Source organism: Nylanderia fulva, unplaced genomic scaffold (assembly GCF_048542155.1).
Source record: "Nylanderia fulva isolate GAGA-0341 unplaced genomic scaffold, ASM4854215v1 Scaffold35, whole genome shotgun sequence".
Taxonomy (NCBI): Eukaryota; Metazoa; Arthropoda; class Insecta; order Hymenoptera; family Formicidae; genus Nylanderia; species Nylanderia fulva.
In genome coordinates, this window is record NW_028190422.1 from 300,245 (window position 1) to 313,797 (window position 13,553).

At 35.5% G+C, this 13,553-nt stretch overlaps 1 protein-coding gene across 4 annotated transcripts in view; it reads left to right on the forward strand.

Moving 5' to 3' along the window:
* Nucleotides 1-13,553, forward strand: part of Klp10A (kinesin-like protein 10A) — a 29,232-nt gene that overhangs the window by 11,545 nt on the left and 4,134 nt on the right. Inside the window, exons 1-6 of one of the 4 annotated variants that reach the window (XM_029307635.2) lie at nucleotides 5,017-7,105; nucleotides 7,380-7,474; nucleotides 8,766-8,870; nucleotides 10,517-10,663; nucleotides 11,794-11,824; nucleotides 13,007-13,412. In XM_029307635.2, the coding sequence (XP_029163468.2) occupies nucleotides 6,064-7,105; nucleotides 7,380-7,474; nucleotides 8,766-8,870; nucleotides 10,517-10,663; nucleotides 11,794-11,824; nucleotides 13,007-13,412 (1,826 nt within the window). In that variant the 5' untranslated portion in view covers nucleotides 5,017-6,063. Of the gene's footprint in view, nucleotides 1-5,016; nucleotides 7,106-7,379; nucleotides 7,475-8,765; nucleotides 8,871-10,516; nucleotides 10,664-11,793; nucleotides 11,825-13,006; nucleotides 13,413-13,553 lie in introns of those variants that run through there. The other 3 variants (XM_029307636.2, XM_029307640.2, XM_029307637.2) reach the window with 3 other exon arrangements.

Consider the following 13,553-nt stretch of genomic DNA (forward strand, 5'->3'; position numbering starts at 1 on the left):
ACACGTGGGCGCTGCAGCCTTATAAGGATGCCCATGAGGAGCCTCTCTTGGCTCACCAAACCTCCTCACCTTGTCTTATCTTATCTTACGTCATTTGCCGTTTGCGTCGAATGCTCTAGTGTCTGTATCCTCACGAAATCTGTTCCCTCGCTCGCGAGTACATCCTTCTGCGTGCAGCCTAAATTCCACTTTCCCTCGTTGCCACAACGTTGCTGAAGTCCTGCCTACATACACGCACGCGCTAAAAAAGAAAGATATTTATCGCACTGGTTAAATATAAAGATACATTCGAAACATTAAATAAAGTTCTAGCTTAAAAACGCCCTTCTAAATGTATTTTCAGAATTGACTAGTTCAAAATTACAAGTGTGTGGGCGCGATATTAGTTTCGGTATTATCAGGTTTATCGAAAGATCCGTACTTTAATGATCTTATTTTCTGAAACAGAGTTCATATATCAATATAAAAAGTCATTATCTAAAACAGAGTTCATATATCACTATAAAGAGCTCGCTTCGCTTCATATTTAATGCCTTCTTATGCGCCTACACGTATTTCGACCTCTTAGAGGACCTCGAAAGGGGAAGATGATTGGTGAGAAAAATGTGCGTTCCGCATACGTATCCTCAAGTGCCGCTCACGGTGCCCTGTGTCTCGGATGAAACTGGAACGAGTGCACAACGCGATAGAAAGTAAATGGGAGACGCCACACAATACACAATAGTTCCATGGACACCTACGTGACGCAGTCCCCTAATTTTCGGAATAATTAAATTTCTATTTGTCACTTGATTGTACGTTGTTTGCTTATGCTTGTCGTTTTTGAGAATTGTTATTTACACATCTCTAGAAAAATAGTTATTAAAAGAAATTGGAGAGTCTAACTTATATTAGCTCTTCAAATTTTAAAAAAATTAAATTCTTAATTTAATCCATAAATTTTTGTTTGCTCATTATGTCCAGTTTATTCAGAATTTTGAATTATTTATGGGTTTCTACAAAATGAGATGTCAATTTCACACATACATTATTCTATATAATTTGAATGTATATATCTATTAGCAGAGCAAGTGAGTAGAGAATGAGATAACTTATATTATAGCTAAACAAATGAGCGAAATGAGCAGAGATTTAAAGAGGAAAGCATTGAACAGCGAGTTCGACAACATTGTTCGAAAGTGCAATAATTACTATACAGTTATCCGAAGCACCGTTTATCATGGATAAAATACTAATTACATAGGGGTATTATCTATATTAACGGTTTGCTCTGAATGAAACTTTTTACTGTTATTTTATCTTACATGTTGCATATAAATAATTTTGATACCAAGTACCTTGATAATGAGAATAAAACTTGACCTACTTTTGGATTTTATAGATTTTAATAAATTTTAAAGCATTTAACACAAAGCACAAACATTATTAATTGAAAGACATAAATCTAACATACGTAGTAACGTCGCGAATGCACTTACATGTTGTCTTTCATATCCAGCGCGGATTATTTGTAAAATTTACATACGAAAATGATGACATAATATGCATACATTTTTGCGGCTGCTACACATTTTGCGAAAGCGGCAGCATTTATTATACAGAGAGTATGGATGTAAAAGCATAATGAATATATAACAGACATAATCAATATCATTTAGTTAATATGAGGTGCGATATTAACATCATAAATATTACAATATAGTAAATTAAACTTAATTAACATAATGTGAAATTTTTCTGTTCAAAAATTTATTTTTATTATTAATATTATTAATTTAAAAATATTTTACCCTGATTTTTTCTACAATTTAATTTATGCGAAGTCGAATTGAGATGCAATAAAATAGATATTGAGAGAGAGATTAAAATTTGTTGATTTGTTTGCCAGAATTTGAACCGTTCCAATAATTTCTACAAGTGCAAGGTTAATCCTGTTGAAATAATTTATGTAATTTATGAAAAAAATCCAATTTGCTTCCTTTCTCTTCTTTATCGGCGCTTTGAGTGCAATTGTGCGCAGGTCTGCATACAGTATATAATGCCTATATGCAGTACTTCGAGGTCGACATGTACCTAGTTCAACCTTGCTCGACGTAGCAACCAGCTGTTCAGCACTGATGCCGTTGGTAACCTAGCTGAAGAGCTTTTATATTCGAGTTCGATTTGGTCTGGTCGGTAAGCTCGAGTTCTCTTGTAAGTGGCGGTCCTTTGTGCCATTGTCAGAAACTAAAGAATAACGTACATTCTTTTTTTCCACGCAATTATATATAATTATTGATATATATATTCATATCTATATTTATCTTCTCTGTGCATTATTTAATCAGACGCGACTATCTTACGATAAATTAAGATACATTACTTCAATAAGATTAAATTGGCACTTGTAGAAATTATTAGAACGAATTAACCATTTGGTAAATTTTGGCAAACTAATAAAAGTTCAGTAGGGATATGTCAAAAATAAAAAGGGAATTAATTTCTATTTTGAAAGATTCTATTTTCTTTGATTTGATTCATTTCAAATAAATCTTCTTTCTCTCATTAGTTGTTGTTCATTTAGTTGTTTTTTTTTTTATAAGAAGCTTTACTATCTATTTGGATGTTTGTTTTTCCAGAATTCAATTAATTTTTGTAATTTAAGAGCTATTCAGAGATTTCGGTAATGCAATTCTTGTTGATTTAATCGTTATGCTGTATATAAGCTACTAGATTTATGAGATATTTTGTATTATTGGCATTCTATTTCCACTTTCCTGGGCAATTTTTTAAAGCGATATTAACAATGAAAATACAATCAAACAGAGTACGTACAAAGTGATATTTCTTGTTTTACGTACCGATGTAACATCCTCTATGCGCACTTTACACACGACGGATCTGCGGCAGGAAGCTGCTGCTTAAATTTAATGTTTAATAGACCGTGCTGCTGGTCCCCCGAACGTAGCATTTTAATGCTAAATTTATTTAATCGGGATGCGACTGTAATGCATTTGAATCGAAATCGATGCAACGACGCGTGCCTATCGTCCATCGTTATTTCCATCATGTCTTTCGATCTTACATCATAGATAGCTGATTGCATTGCATAAAACAGGTAGTTAGATTAGCATCAATCAAATCGCTGATTCATTATTATAAATTATAACCATTACAATTGTTTAAAAATAATAATTCATATTTCGTAGTTTCATATTTTTGACAAAAATTTTAAAGCTTTTACTTGAAATAATTAATATTAAATAAGAATCTAAAATTACATATATAGCATTAGGGTAATGAAAATTTCAAGTATTATTCGTATATAAAAATTTAAAACGTTGAGCGGAAAAAGATGCTTACGGCGATCATACCTGTCGAAGGGGCACGATGCATTTCCGCGATGTAGTAATCGTCTCCGCATGTGTACCTACATAGAAAAGGCTCGACTTCCGAGTGCACTGTAAATAAATATAGGTTGGTCACGCACTGAGAGCCTCGAGTCACATATCGCGAATAGATGAGTCTAGTGTTACATTTCTCATAGAAGATCGATTGAGAAATATATTTATTTTTCTTTCAAAGTTTGGAATATTGAAATTTGTTATTATACATTATTTTAATCATATAAATAACATTATTTATGATTTTTTGTTGATTCGAAATTGTTCACGAGTTTCTGAGACAAATTTTTTAACAAGTTAAATTAATAAAGTATCAACATAAAATTAATGCAAAAATTGATATCTTTTATAAATATTTGTATTAATTTTTAATCGAGAAAGTATGTACTCTTTTATGAAAATATTTTTATTATTGATATATCTATAATAAATACCAAGAAATTTTTGCCGAAGACAAATCGATATCCATTTTATCAAAGAATCTATTTATGAAATTGTGTATACATATTTTTGTGTGTGAATTTTTATTTCTTATAATTGTAGCCGGAAAAGTCAATCGCAAAAATTCGCACGGCACTGTCTAATAGTTAACAAGGTTCCGTTAAGGCTCCTCATTATCGTCCGCAGTGTAATCGACGATTCGAATCGGTCGTAGCATCAGTTCACCTTCAACTATCGCGCAGCTTGCTCGATTTCGCTCGCGACTTTAGGCAATTCCTCATCCTGAAATAACCCCTGAATTATTTGTCGTTTACGACCCGGGAGACTACTGTGTATCGATTATTTGAGTGACATTCGTGCCGCTGGTTGTGCCGCAAAAATCTACGCGTTGTCGATTGCGACATTAACCTTCAGTATACTAGACACGCACAGGAAACTCCAATTTAGTCGAGAAGGAATACAAATGTATTTCATCATTTTTTCTCAATTTATAGTAATTAATTTTTCTTTTTATTATACATTTGTGAAAAAATCGTACAGCGGACAATTCTTTCTATTTTTCGTGATAATTTGACAAATTATCTTTTGCATTTTGTAATTGCGCACTTAATACTCGTGCATTTTAAATAAAGTCCGACGCGTATGCAGCGGTATTTTTTCTGATCGAATAATTCGCGTGCATCTTGTCGGGCGGAATCATCGGTATCGTAACCGATAGTGCATAACGTACGGGTTCATTGAGGCGAGCCGAGAAATTGTTTATGGAGCCCTCTGAAGTGGGGGCCCTACATCGAAAATATTCACCGGGCGTCATAATAAATGCGTTTATGAAACGCTTGCTCGGTGAACGTTGTCAGTCGATCAGGTCGCGTCGCACGATGCTGACATTGCGAGCGTATCGTCGTCGATTTTCTCGGACAGCCGCGTCGCCCAATCTGCAAACGTGCAAACTTTTGATGCGACGTTAATTAGTCCGTCCTAGTTTCGCTCTATTAACCACCTCGTCGCGTTACACGCCTTGCAACAATTGCGCTTCTGATATGTTGCGAGTTATATGCGCGATAAAAATGCAATTTAAACTTGGCGAAACGAAGAAAATGCAGTCAAAGTGTTGTGTTGTTCAGAAATGTCAGATTCCAATCTGACGAAACTCTAATATGAAAATAAATGTTATTATATTACAATTTCTCTTTTCTCTTCTTAATGTTTTATTTCTGTCAATATAATAGATTCTATACAAGAAGAAATTGAGATATATATATCATTTATTTTAACTCTCTGTGACAAAAGTTAAAAGACTACGTATTCAAAAATAAATATTTTTTAGAATTGAACTTTGGATTAATTTTTCAATATTTCAATGTTATTTGCATATCTATAAGCTCAGAAATTATACATATCGGGCATGTCTCTATGTAAGCACGTTTATTCTTGGCCCTCGAAGAGAAGAGCTTGCTAGGATGAACGGGTGAAAATGTACCCAAAAGGTCATCGTCGATCGCGAAGCTTCGTCGAGTTTCGAAGACAGTGTAAAAAGAGCGACGCGGTCCTAAAAGCCTCCCTACGTTTTTTAAAGATCAGAACAAAACGCTGCCGAGAATTTGCGGCGGCGTCGTGCACGAAGCGGGCAACGTCCGGATTAAACTTGCACGTTCTCGAAGACGTCCTCGGCGAATCGATCACGCGAGTTGCCAACAGTCTACAGTCCTTCGTTGCCTTCGATTCGGTGATACTTTTGATTCAGGAAACGTGACAGCAAGAATATAGCACAGTTCGAGCAAATTGTCATCGATGATGGGACAGTGAGAATGTGACTCCAATCTTTTCATTGACTTCAACAATGTAAATTAGAGCATGAACTGGTTACACGCAGACATCAGATGGATATAGCAATGTAATCTGCGAGAATTATGAGAGTGCAAAAAAAAATTACATTGGAATTAATATGACGAAATTGGAAAAACCGGTGATATTGATAAGATATATCATATCTGACTAAATAACTGCAATAATTTAAATTTTATTTTGTTTTAACTATAAATATCAGACTGTGTTAGAAATAAAATTTGGCAAAATTTATTGATATTTAGTATTTGTGTGAATAATAAAAAAGTCAAGTGTCGTAACTAAGAAAATCGCTCTATTAATATAATAATATAAGTTGCGTTTCTTATAAAATTCAATTTTTGTATCAACTTTCTTTATCAATTTATAAATTCTTACAATCTATAAATTCAATATGGGTTGGTTATCTCTCTGCGTCTGTGGTACGAAGAACAATTTCGACGAGAAGAAAAATAAGAGAGATGGGAAAGGCAAGAAGAGTAAAAACAAAAAATCCAAGAAGCAATCCAAGCAGAACAAATCTCACAAAACATCGTTATCCTTTGTCGACGAAACTTTGCGTAAATTACAAGATGAGCAAGTTGAGAATGAAATTATAAAAAAAGATTGGACGAACGGAAAAATTAATTGTTTCGACGATTGCGCGAAAAATCAAATCGATGTAAATAATCCAACCGATTTGACAAAAATCGACGATGCACCGAATAATCGCTGGTCTTATCAAATCGATGACGATCATAACAACTTTGAGGAGCTTCGCAAGGAATCTTCGGAAAGAAACGTGACTGAATTTGATCAGCCAACATATGATTTCGATTACGACGATGCGGTGTTGCATTCAAGATGTGCATCAAACACAGTCGACGAAGATGATAAGCAGGTCAAGTGTATCTCGGACGAGGAAGAGCATCATGAAGAAGCGGATTTGAACGAGTTCGTCTTGAGATCAGTGACACCCGGTGAACTCAAAGGCTCGTTCTGGATATCGGAATTCAAGGAGAAACAGGATGTGCTCGTAGAACCCGGCTTTGATAGAAAATTTGAGGATAGAACATCGTCTAAAATCAATTTTTCTAGCAAAGAGAAAATGAAATCAAAAACGAGAAAAGAGTTGAGAAAAGAATCGAGAAAAGAGTCGAGGAATATTCTTCCGCCGATCAAAAGGGAGTCTTGCGCCGAATCGTGCATGGATAATGAGGAACTGCAAAGAAACTGCGAAGAAATGAATAAATTTGGTTTTAAGAGCAGCGAGCAAAGCAATATTCAGCGGAAATTAAACTCGTGCAGTTTCGAGGTTCGATCGTTCGAGGATGAGGAGCGAAGTGAAAAGACTAGGATTCGGAACAATGGATCCATGATACCCAGACTTACATCGCCCATGCAGCAAAAGAATTTAATCAAGAGCGAGAGCGATAAAAAGAAAAATTTACAGAATGGTACATATACATTATTGTTAAGAGCGCAAAGACAGTTGATAATATACATTTAATAAAGAAAATTTATAATAGAATATTCTTGTTAGATAAAAAGTATAATTTATTATGGCATAAACTTATGCATAATCCGTTTTAAGCTAAGCTTTATTTTATACTTTCTCTTAAAATAACTCATGCTCGCGAATATTCACCCGACTGTTGTGAGATTTATTATATAACTATACTAATTATTATTATTACAATTGTTACATATATGCTGCAATTTTTGTTCCAGGTCGCGTTCACTCGGCAGTCGTCTCCGGTGTCAATTTAGACCAGCGCACTGTAACTGTAGAATGGTTCGAGAGAGGAGAAACCAAAGGCAAAGAGGTAAGTGCGCTCTCATAAATTATTCCGTTTCATAAATACTCATGAAAACTCAGAATCAGAGAGAAAGAGAGAGAGAGAGTTACAATATAAAAAAGTATTTACAAAAAAATTTACTTAAAGTTTTTATATTAAGAAAAATTTAGATATAAAAGAAACTTTTAATTTTTTATTAAAATTAATCGGAATAAATTTGAATTAATTAAGAAAATGCATAATATACAAAATATTAATAAAATATATGATTTTCTTACTTTAATTTTTAACATTTATAAATTGAGCCGAATAATGTGTCGAAAGTATATGCTTCTATAGCGATAAATAAAACTAAATTTTTTCGAATTGCAATTTTGTTCATTTTATGTTCTGAATTAACTAAAAATGCAAAATCTCGTTCAATATGGTCGAGTTCACGACTTGCATCAAACGTGACAATCGCGTTTATTCTTGTTGTTTATGAAAAATGTTGCGTTACGTGACCTATGTTTTCCCTTCACGCAATTTCACTGCGCCGAACTGCAATATTTCAATTCCGCACATCCGTAGGTCACGGTTATTTCGCTATTTTCAATTCCATGCTTATGCAATGCCACGGGGATAACATGCAGCTCACTAATGGGAACGGGAATCTATTTCCGACAGGCTTGAAAGTTAGACTTGTATCGTCAGTCAAGCCGGTTCGGCCGAGTGTGACTTTTGCAAAAAAATCGCAACACGAGTTATACCGCGATAAGACCTGTGAATTTCCTTCGCGAATAAAATATTATATGATATGTTTCTCTTTAATGTGACATATCGCTAAGATAACGAAAATCTTTCCATTACACATTTATTTAACATTTTATAGATAATTTTGCGTAAAAAGATTTTGTGTTTTTACACATGTGAAAGGATTCAAGAGAATATTTTAACTATTTTATTCCATATTAGCCTAGATTTTATTTATTTATTAATCATTTTGTGTTATTCGCGAAACTAATTGTGCCAGGAAATATACATTACTTCAAGAATTATGTTTCATCAAAGTCTTATTCCACGCCGAAAGGTAATTAGTATAATTTGCTTGAGAACGGATCTGTAACTGTAGAACTAAATGTATCACTTTCATTCAAATAATTTCCGTTCTACTTTATATATCATATAATCTGTATTAATCTCAAGGGAAACTAAATGATATATGTATGTGTAGTGGACAATCTCAAATGTTACATATGCTTTGAGATCGACTTTAATCGTGTATATTATTAAAAGATTTTACGTGTTAAAAATATTTGGATTTCGGATATTTTTTCAGGTGGAAATCGATGCGATTCTCGCCTTGAATCGCGATTTGAACCAAAAGATGGGACCACCACCACCGGTGATGAACAATCACATGTTAGCGTCCTCGAAAGCAAGGGTATGTATAAGTTAAATTGATTATTGTCAAAATATATTTGCGTCAAATAGCACATTATGAACCATTCGAGTAAAATATTGGAACTGTCTCGCATTTTATCGAGTATAATTCTAACTTTTTAAAAATGAAATTTAGCTTCTGTAACAAATATCCTAGAAAGCAAGGGTATGTATAAGTTAAATTGATTATTGTCAAAATATATTTGCGTCAAATAGCACATTATGAACCATTCGAGTAAAATATTGGAACTGTCTCGCATTTTATCGAGTATAATTCTAACTTTTTAAAAATGAAATTTAGCTTCTGTAACAAATATCCTAGAATATTGAAGATAAAAAATGGTGGATTAAATTCTTGATTAAAATTAATAAAGTTTAACATTGGAAATAGATATCAGTAAATAAATAAATCGAATAATACATTGAATGGGCAAACTTGCAAAATTTTCGCGATTCCTGACATATCTCTTTACGAGAAATTAAAATTCGACGCAGGGTTTTAAATGTCCGCGTAAATTTTCGGTCGATCATCGACTGGGCCCGGCAAATTCTGTTTACCGGTTGCCTGGACTACCTGGTATAACCTCGCTCCTAATATGGAAAGAATAATCCGATCTCGCGTCTCGTAGCGTTTACAACGCGGTAGACATGTTCCAGTACCTGTACGTCTTTCAGGTAGGCGTGCTCGTCACTCGTAAGTCGATTTTTTACAGGCCTCTAAATTTGACACATCTGATCACGTCATATTTCCGGCTTCTCCGTCACGTGGAGCATATAAACAATTACGCTTATTATTAGAACACGTTCGTTAAATCTTTCATTTCTTTGATCTCTTTAAAATGTTGCACAAAAAAGATTTTACAAGATAAATCTTGATTTTATTGTTAAAAATTACAGAAGAAAGAAATTGTATACTTTTGTTTATTAATAATGCTTGCGCCTTTCAACATATGACAGTCGCGATGTGTTAGATATATACTGTATAAGATTGACTCGAAAAAATTCACATATTTTCTCCAAAGCAGGTTGTTTGAATTATATAAATCGAAAATTAAGAAATATGTGCTTTTAAAATTTATTAAAATTAGCTTCTTAGGAACAACATGGAAGATTATACACTTTCATATGGAAGAACAAATTAATGAACTTTAAATTATAGTTAGAAGAAAAGGATGTTCTGTTGTTTAAAATATTTATCCATTTAAAAAAAAATTGTAAAAGATTTGAAAGAGAGATCGATTGCAAGATCCAAAAATTTATAATGTAACAAAATATATTATAGAACATAGATAAACATGCAGCAAGAAATTCTCCTAGATACATCGACCGATAAGAAACCCCAATAAAAAAAAGTCTCGCGTAATTTTCATTACTAACATGGTAACATCTTTTTTTTCCTCCATGGACGCTGCTCATTATCATGGACCTCTGTATCTACGATGGATCATCGGCCGTCTACCGATAACAAATCGATCTCGAATACGAAATTCGTCTCGGCCGTCCGTCATCCTCTTCGAAAAAAAAAAATCTTTCTTGACGACTCTTTTTCATCGATCCCCTCGGCGGCTCTCGTCGATCGCGGACTTAAAAAAATCGTCCGATTGATTTTAACGTAAAACTCTGATCGTGACCGCGATCTACGATAAGGAGCCTGACTCCTCGGCTGAAGAGGACGAGGGGGTCGACGAGTCGGAGAACCAAGAAGAGGGTTCCCTCGGACGTCATGGCGGTCACACCGCAAGAAACGGCCTCGCCTCCGCAACGCTTCCTGTACGAGTCACATCTCGTCTCTCGGTAACGCGCACCTCTTCCCCCATCACCGCAACAACATTAACAAAAAAACAATTGCAATACACAAATCTTTTCACAGTAGTAACAACCCTCTACACTCGCGCGATTCGGTCGCCGAACTGATCTTAGCATCTTCGAGAATGCTCGCTCTTACGACGCCAATTTTATATCTTGTTGCGATTTTTATTATACTTATTTATTACATTTTTTATCATATTTTATTTGATTTGAATCAGAAAGTAAATGTACGAAAAATTATGATGCAACTAGACGTGCTTTATAATGCGATTCAATATTTGAAGAAGTTATTTAATTCTGCAGAGAGAAGGCTACTGCTTTACTGTTGATTGAAACTAACATGAAATATTATTTTGAAATAAATATCTTTTATTAAAAAATATTTAAAATATTTTTGTTTGAACGTTTGCAAAAAGGCAAATCTATTCATTGTCACTGTGAGATTCAAAATTATTTAAAATGAAATAATCGAAACTGCTTTGTAGACAAAATTTTCTGCACAAGAAGATGCTAAAGGAGCGTTCGCAGCCTCGCACCTTTCTCTATCACGAGCCTAACATTGGCTTTCCTGAAATACTCCTGCTACTATAGAGCACCAGTTCGCTAACATTTCTTTTCACCCCTTCCGCACTCGCCGGCAAAGTCACGACAAACGGATAATCCCAACGAATAGCTGGCAAAAATTCGCGCTACACGGTATTATTTTATTTTTATTCGCACGGGGATGCGCAATTTTATGCAACGTGAAATGATGAATTCCGCAGCGATTACCGAGAGTGGGTCAAAAACCGTGTTGTTCCGGCGATCGATACGTACGAAAAGAACGCACTGGCGTGATTAACGGGCGATCGATGAACCGGCGTCTTATCTCGCGTCTTGAACGTCTGACGGAATACATGCATATATGTCAGATCGCACGAGCGTAGATGCCGGAAGAAAGGATGTATCATACACTCGGCTTCTCTCGAAAGAAGCACCATTTTATTTTTTTCATTTACAGCACTTTTTAAGATAATATAAAGCCAGTACTACATCCCTCTTCTTCGTAGCACGAAGAAACACCGCTGTCCTCTTTAATGAAATGACTGAACGTGGTCTGTTTTCTTTATTTTCAGCACTCCACCAGACCGTCTATTCCAGTGAAAGGTACGTAGTTAAAACGACGTTGATTATCTTTTCATATCTTCGTTCACACTCGGTTAAATAAGCAACATAATTATCGGTTAAATTATTATGACATGTTTTTATTTCCTAATAAATTACGGAGATAACGGGCGATGTCTGTACACTTTCGCAGTTTTAAAAGATCTCTATCGCGGAATAATCTTCCATATCACTTTAATTGCGGCAACAGAACGCGTAATTTAATCAGAGATCATTGAATAACGGAGTGAATAAAATTAATATGAAACCAGGCTAATCATAAAAGCTTTACAGCTTTACGCTGTCTCGTCAATATTTTCTTCAACCATCGCAAGTTAATCTAGATGGACGATAGCAGGATTTCCATGATCTTTGCGCCGATAAGCGCCGGATGACTGTGAAACTTTCGCGTTCGATAAGTCAATTTTGTGTGGTCGTGCTACCAAAACGAACGTATGTGCCGGGGTTTCACCTAGATAAGCCAAGTAGCGACACGAGCCAAGTTGTACACGTTTATATATGGTCGAACCGTGACTATCGATGTTTTCATGCGCCGTATGCAAGGCAGGCGGCACAAGGGCAAGGACCCCAGAACGTACAGTACGACGTTCGCGAGTTCAGGGGGTTGCACCTCTCGCTGCCGACTCTCTCGGACACTGTTCGATCTACCCTTCTCGCCGGTAGTCTCGCTCGCTTCTCGGTGAAACGTCACTTCGCGATCGGAACCGATCGGTTTTTGGGAAATTCACGAGACTTCGCCATGAGATTCGATCCTCTCGCTTATTGCTTCAGAAGGAAAAATAAAATCCGCGACAGTGAAAATACAGACATCGCCAGCGATGACCGGATCTTGACGCTTCGAATCGGAGACCACGACACCGGTAATATATTTGTCCGATAGGGTATTTAATTATTTTGTGGGTTTTATGTTAAATGACAGGTGAATTGAAAAGATTAAATATAATGTATGATATTCACTATAAATTTTACAGTAGGTGTTTCTTGTAGAAACGTTCCGTTTCGATTAATTGAACAATTTTTAGATTCGAAGCGTCAGCATGAAAAAGATTAAATATAAAGGAACAGCTTTCTCGTAGGATTAGAAATAATTTAATCCTCTGACAATCGAAGATAAGGAGAACGATACAATACCGGCGATACTAATTTTTCGTACTGATGTTTCAGCAACTTCAAATAAACAAGTATCGCGACAGACGGGACGCCCGACAAACATAATGTCGACTCCATCGGTGAACGGTCACGGAGACTCGGTTTCCGGTCTTACGGGACGTCGGGAGCTTGAAAATATACCGCCGACACCGACATCGACGGCCGCGCAATACAATCTAGCGACTTCGGTGCAAAATAAACAGCAGAAACAGACCCAGCAACAACAACAACAGCTACAGCAGCAGCAGCAGCAACAGACCCAGGTAGAAAATGGTCGTGGTAGACGATCCAACGTCGTGAAGGAGGTCGAGAGACTAAAGAAGAACAGAGAAGAAAGGAGACAACGACAGGCAGAAATCAAAGAGGCGATGATGAATGTGGATCCAGGCAATCCATATTGGGAGTTTCTTGCCATGATAAGGTTCGTGTGTGTTAATTCGTTATCTTTTGCATTTGAAATGTAATAACTCACTTCTTAAGATAAAGAATATATTAATATTATGACTTGTGCACACTCTTTTTCTCCAATTAGACGTATCTTGATATAAATATTGTGTGCATT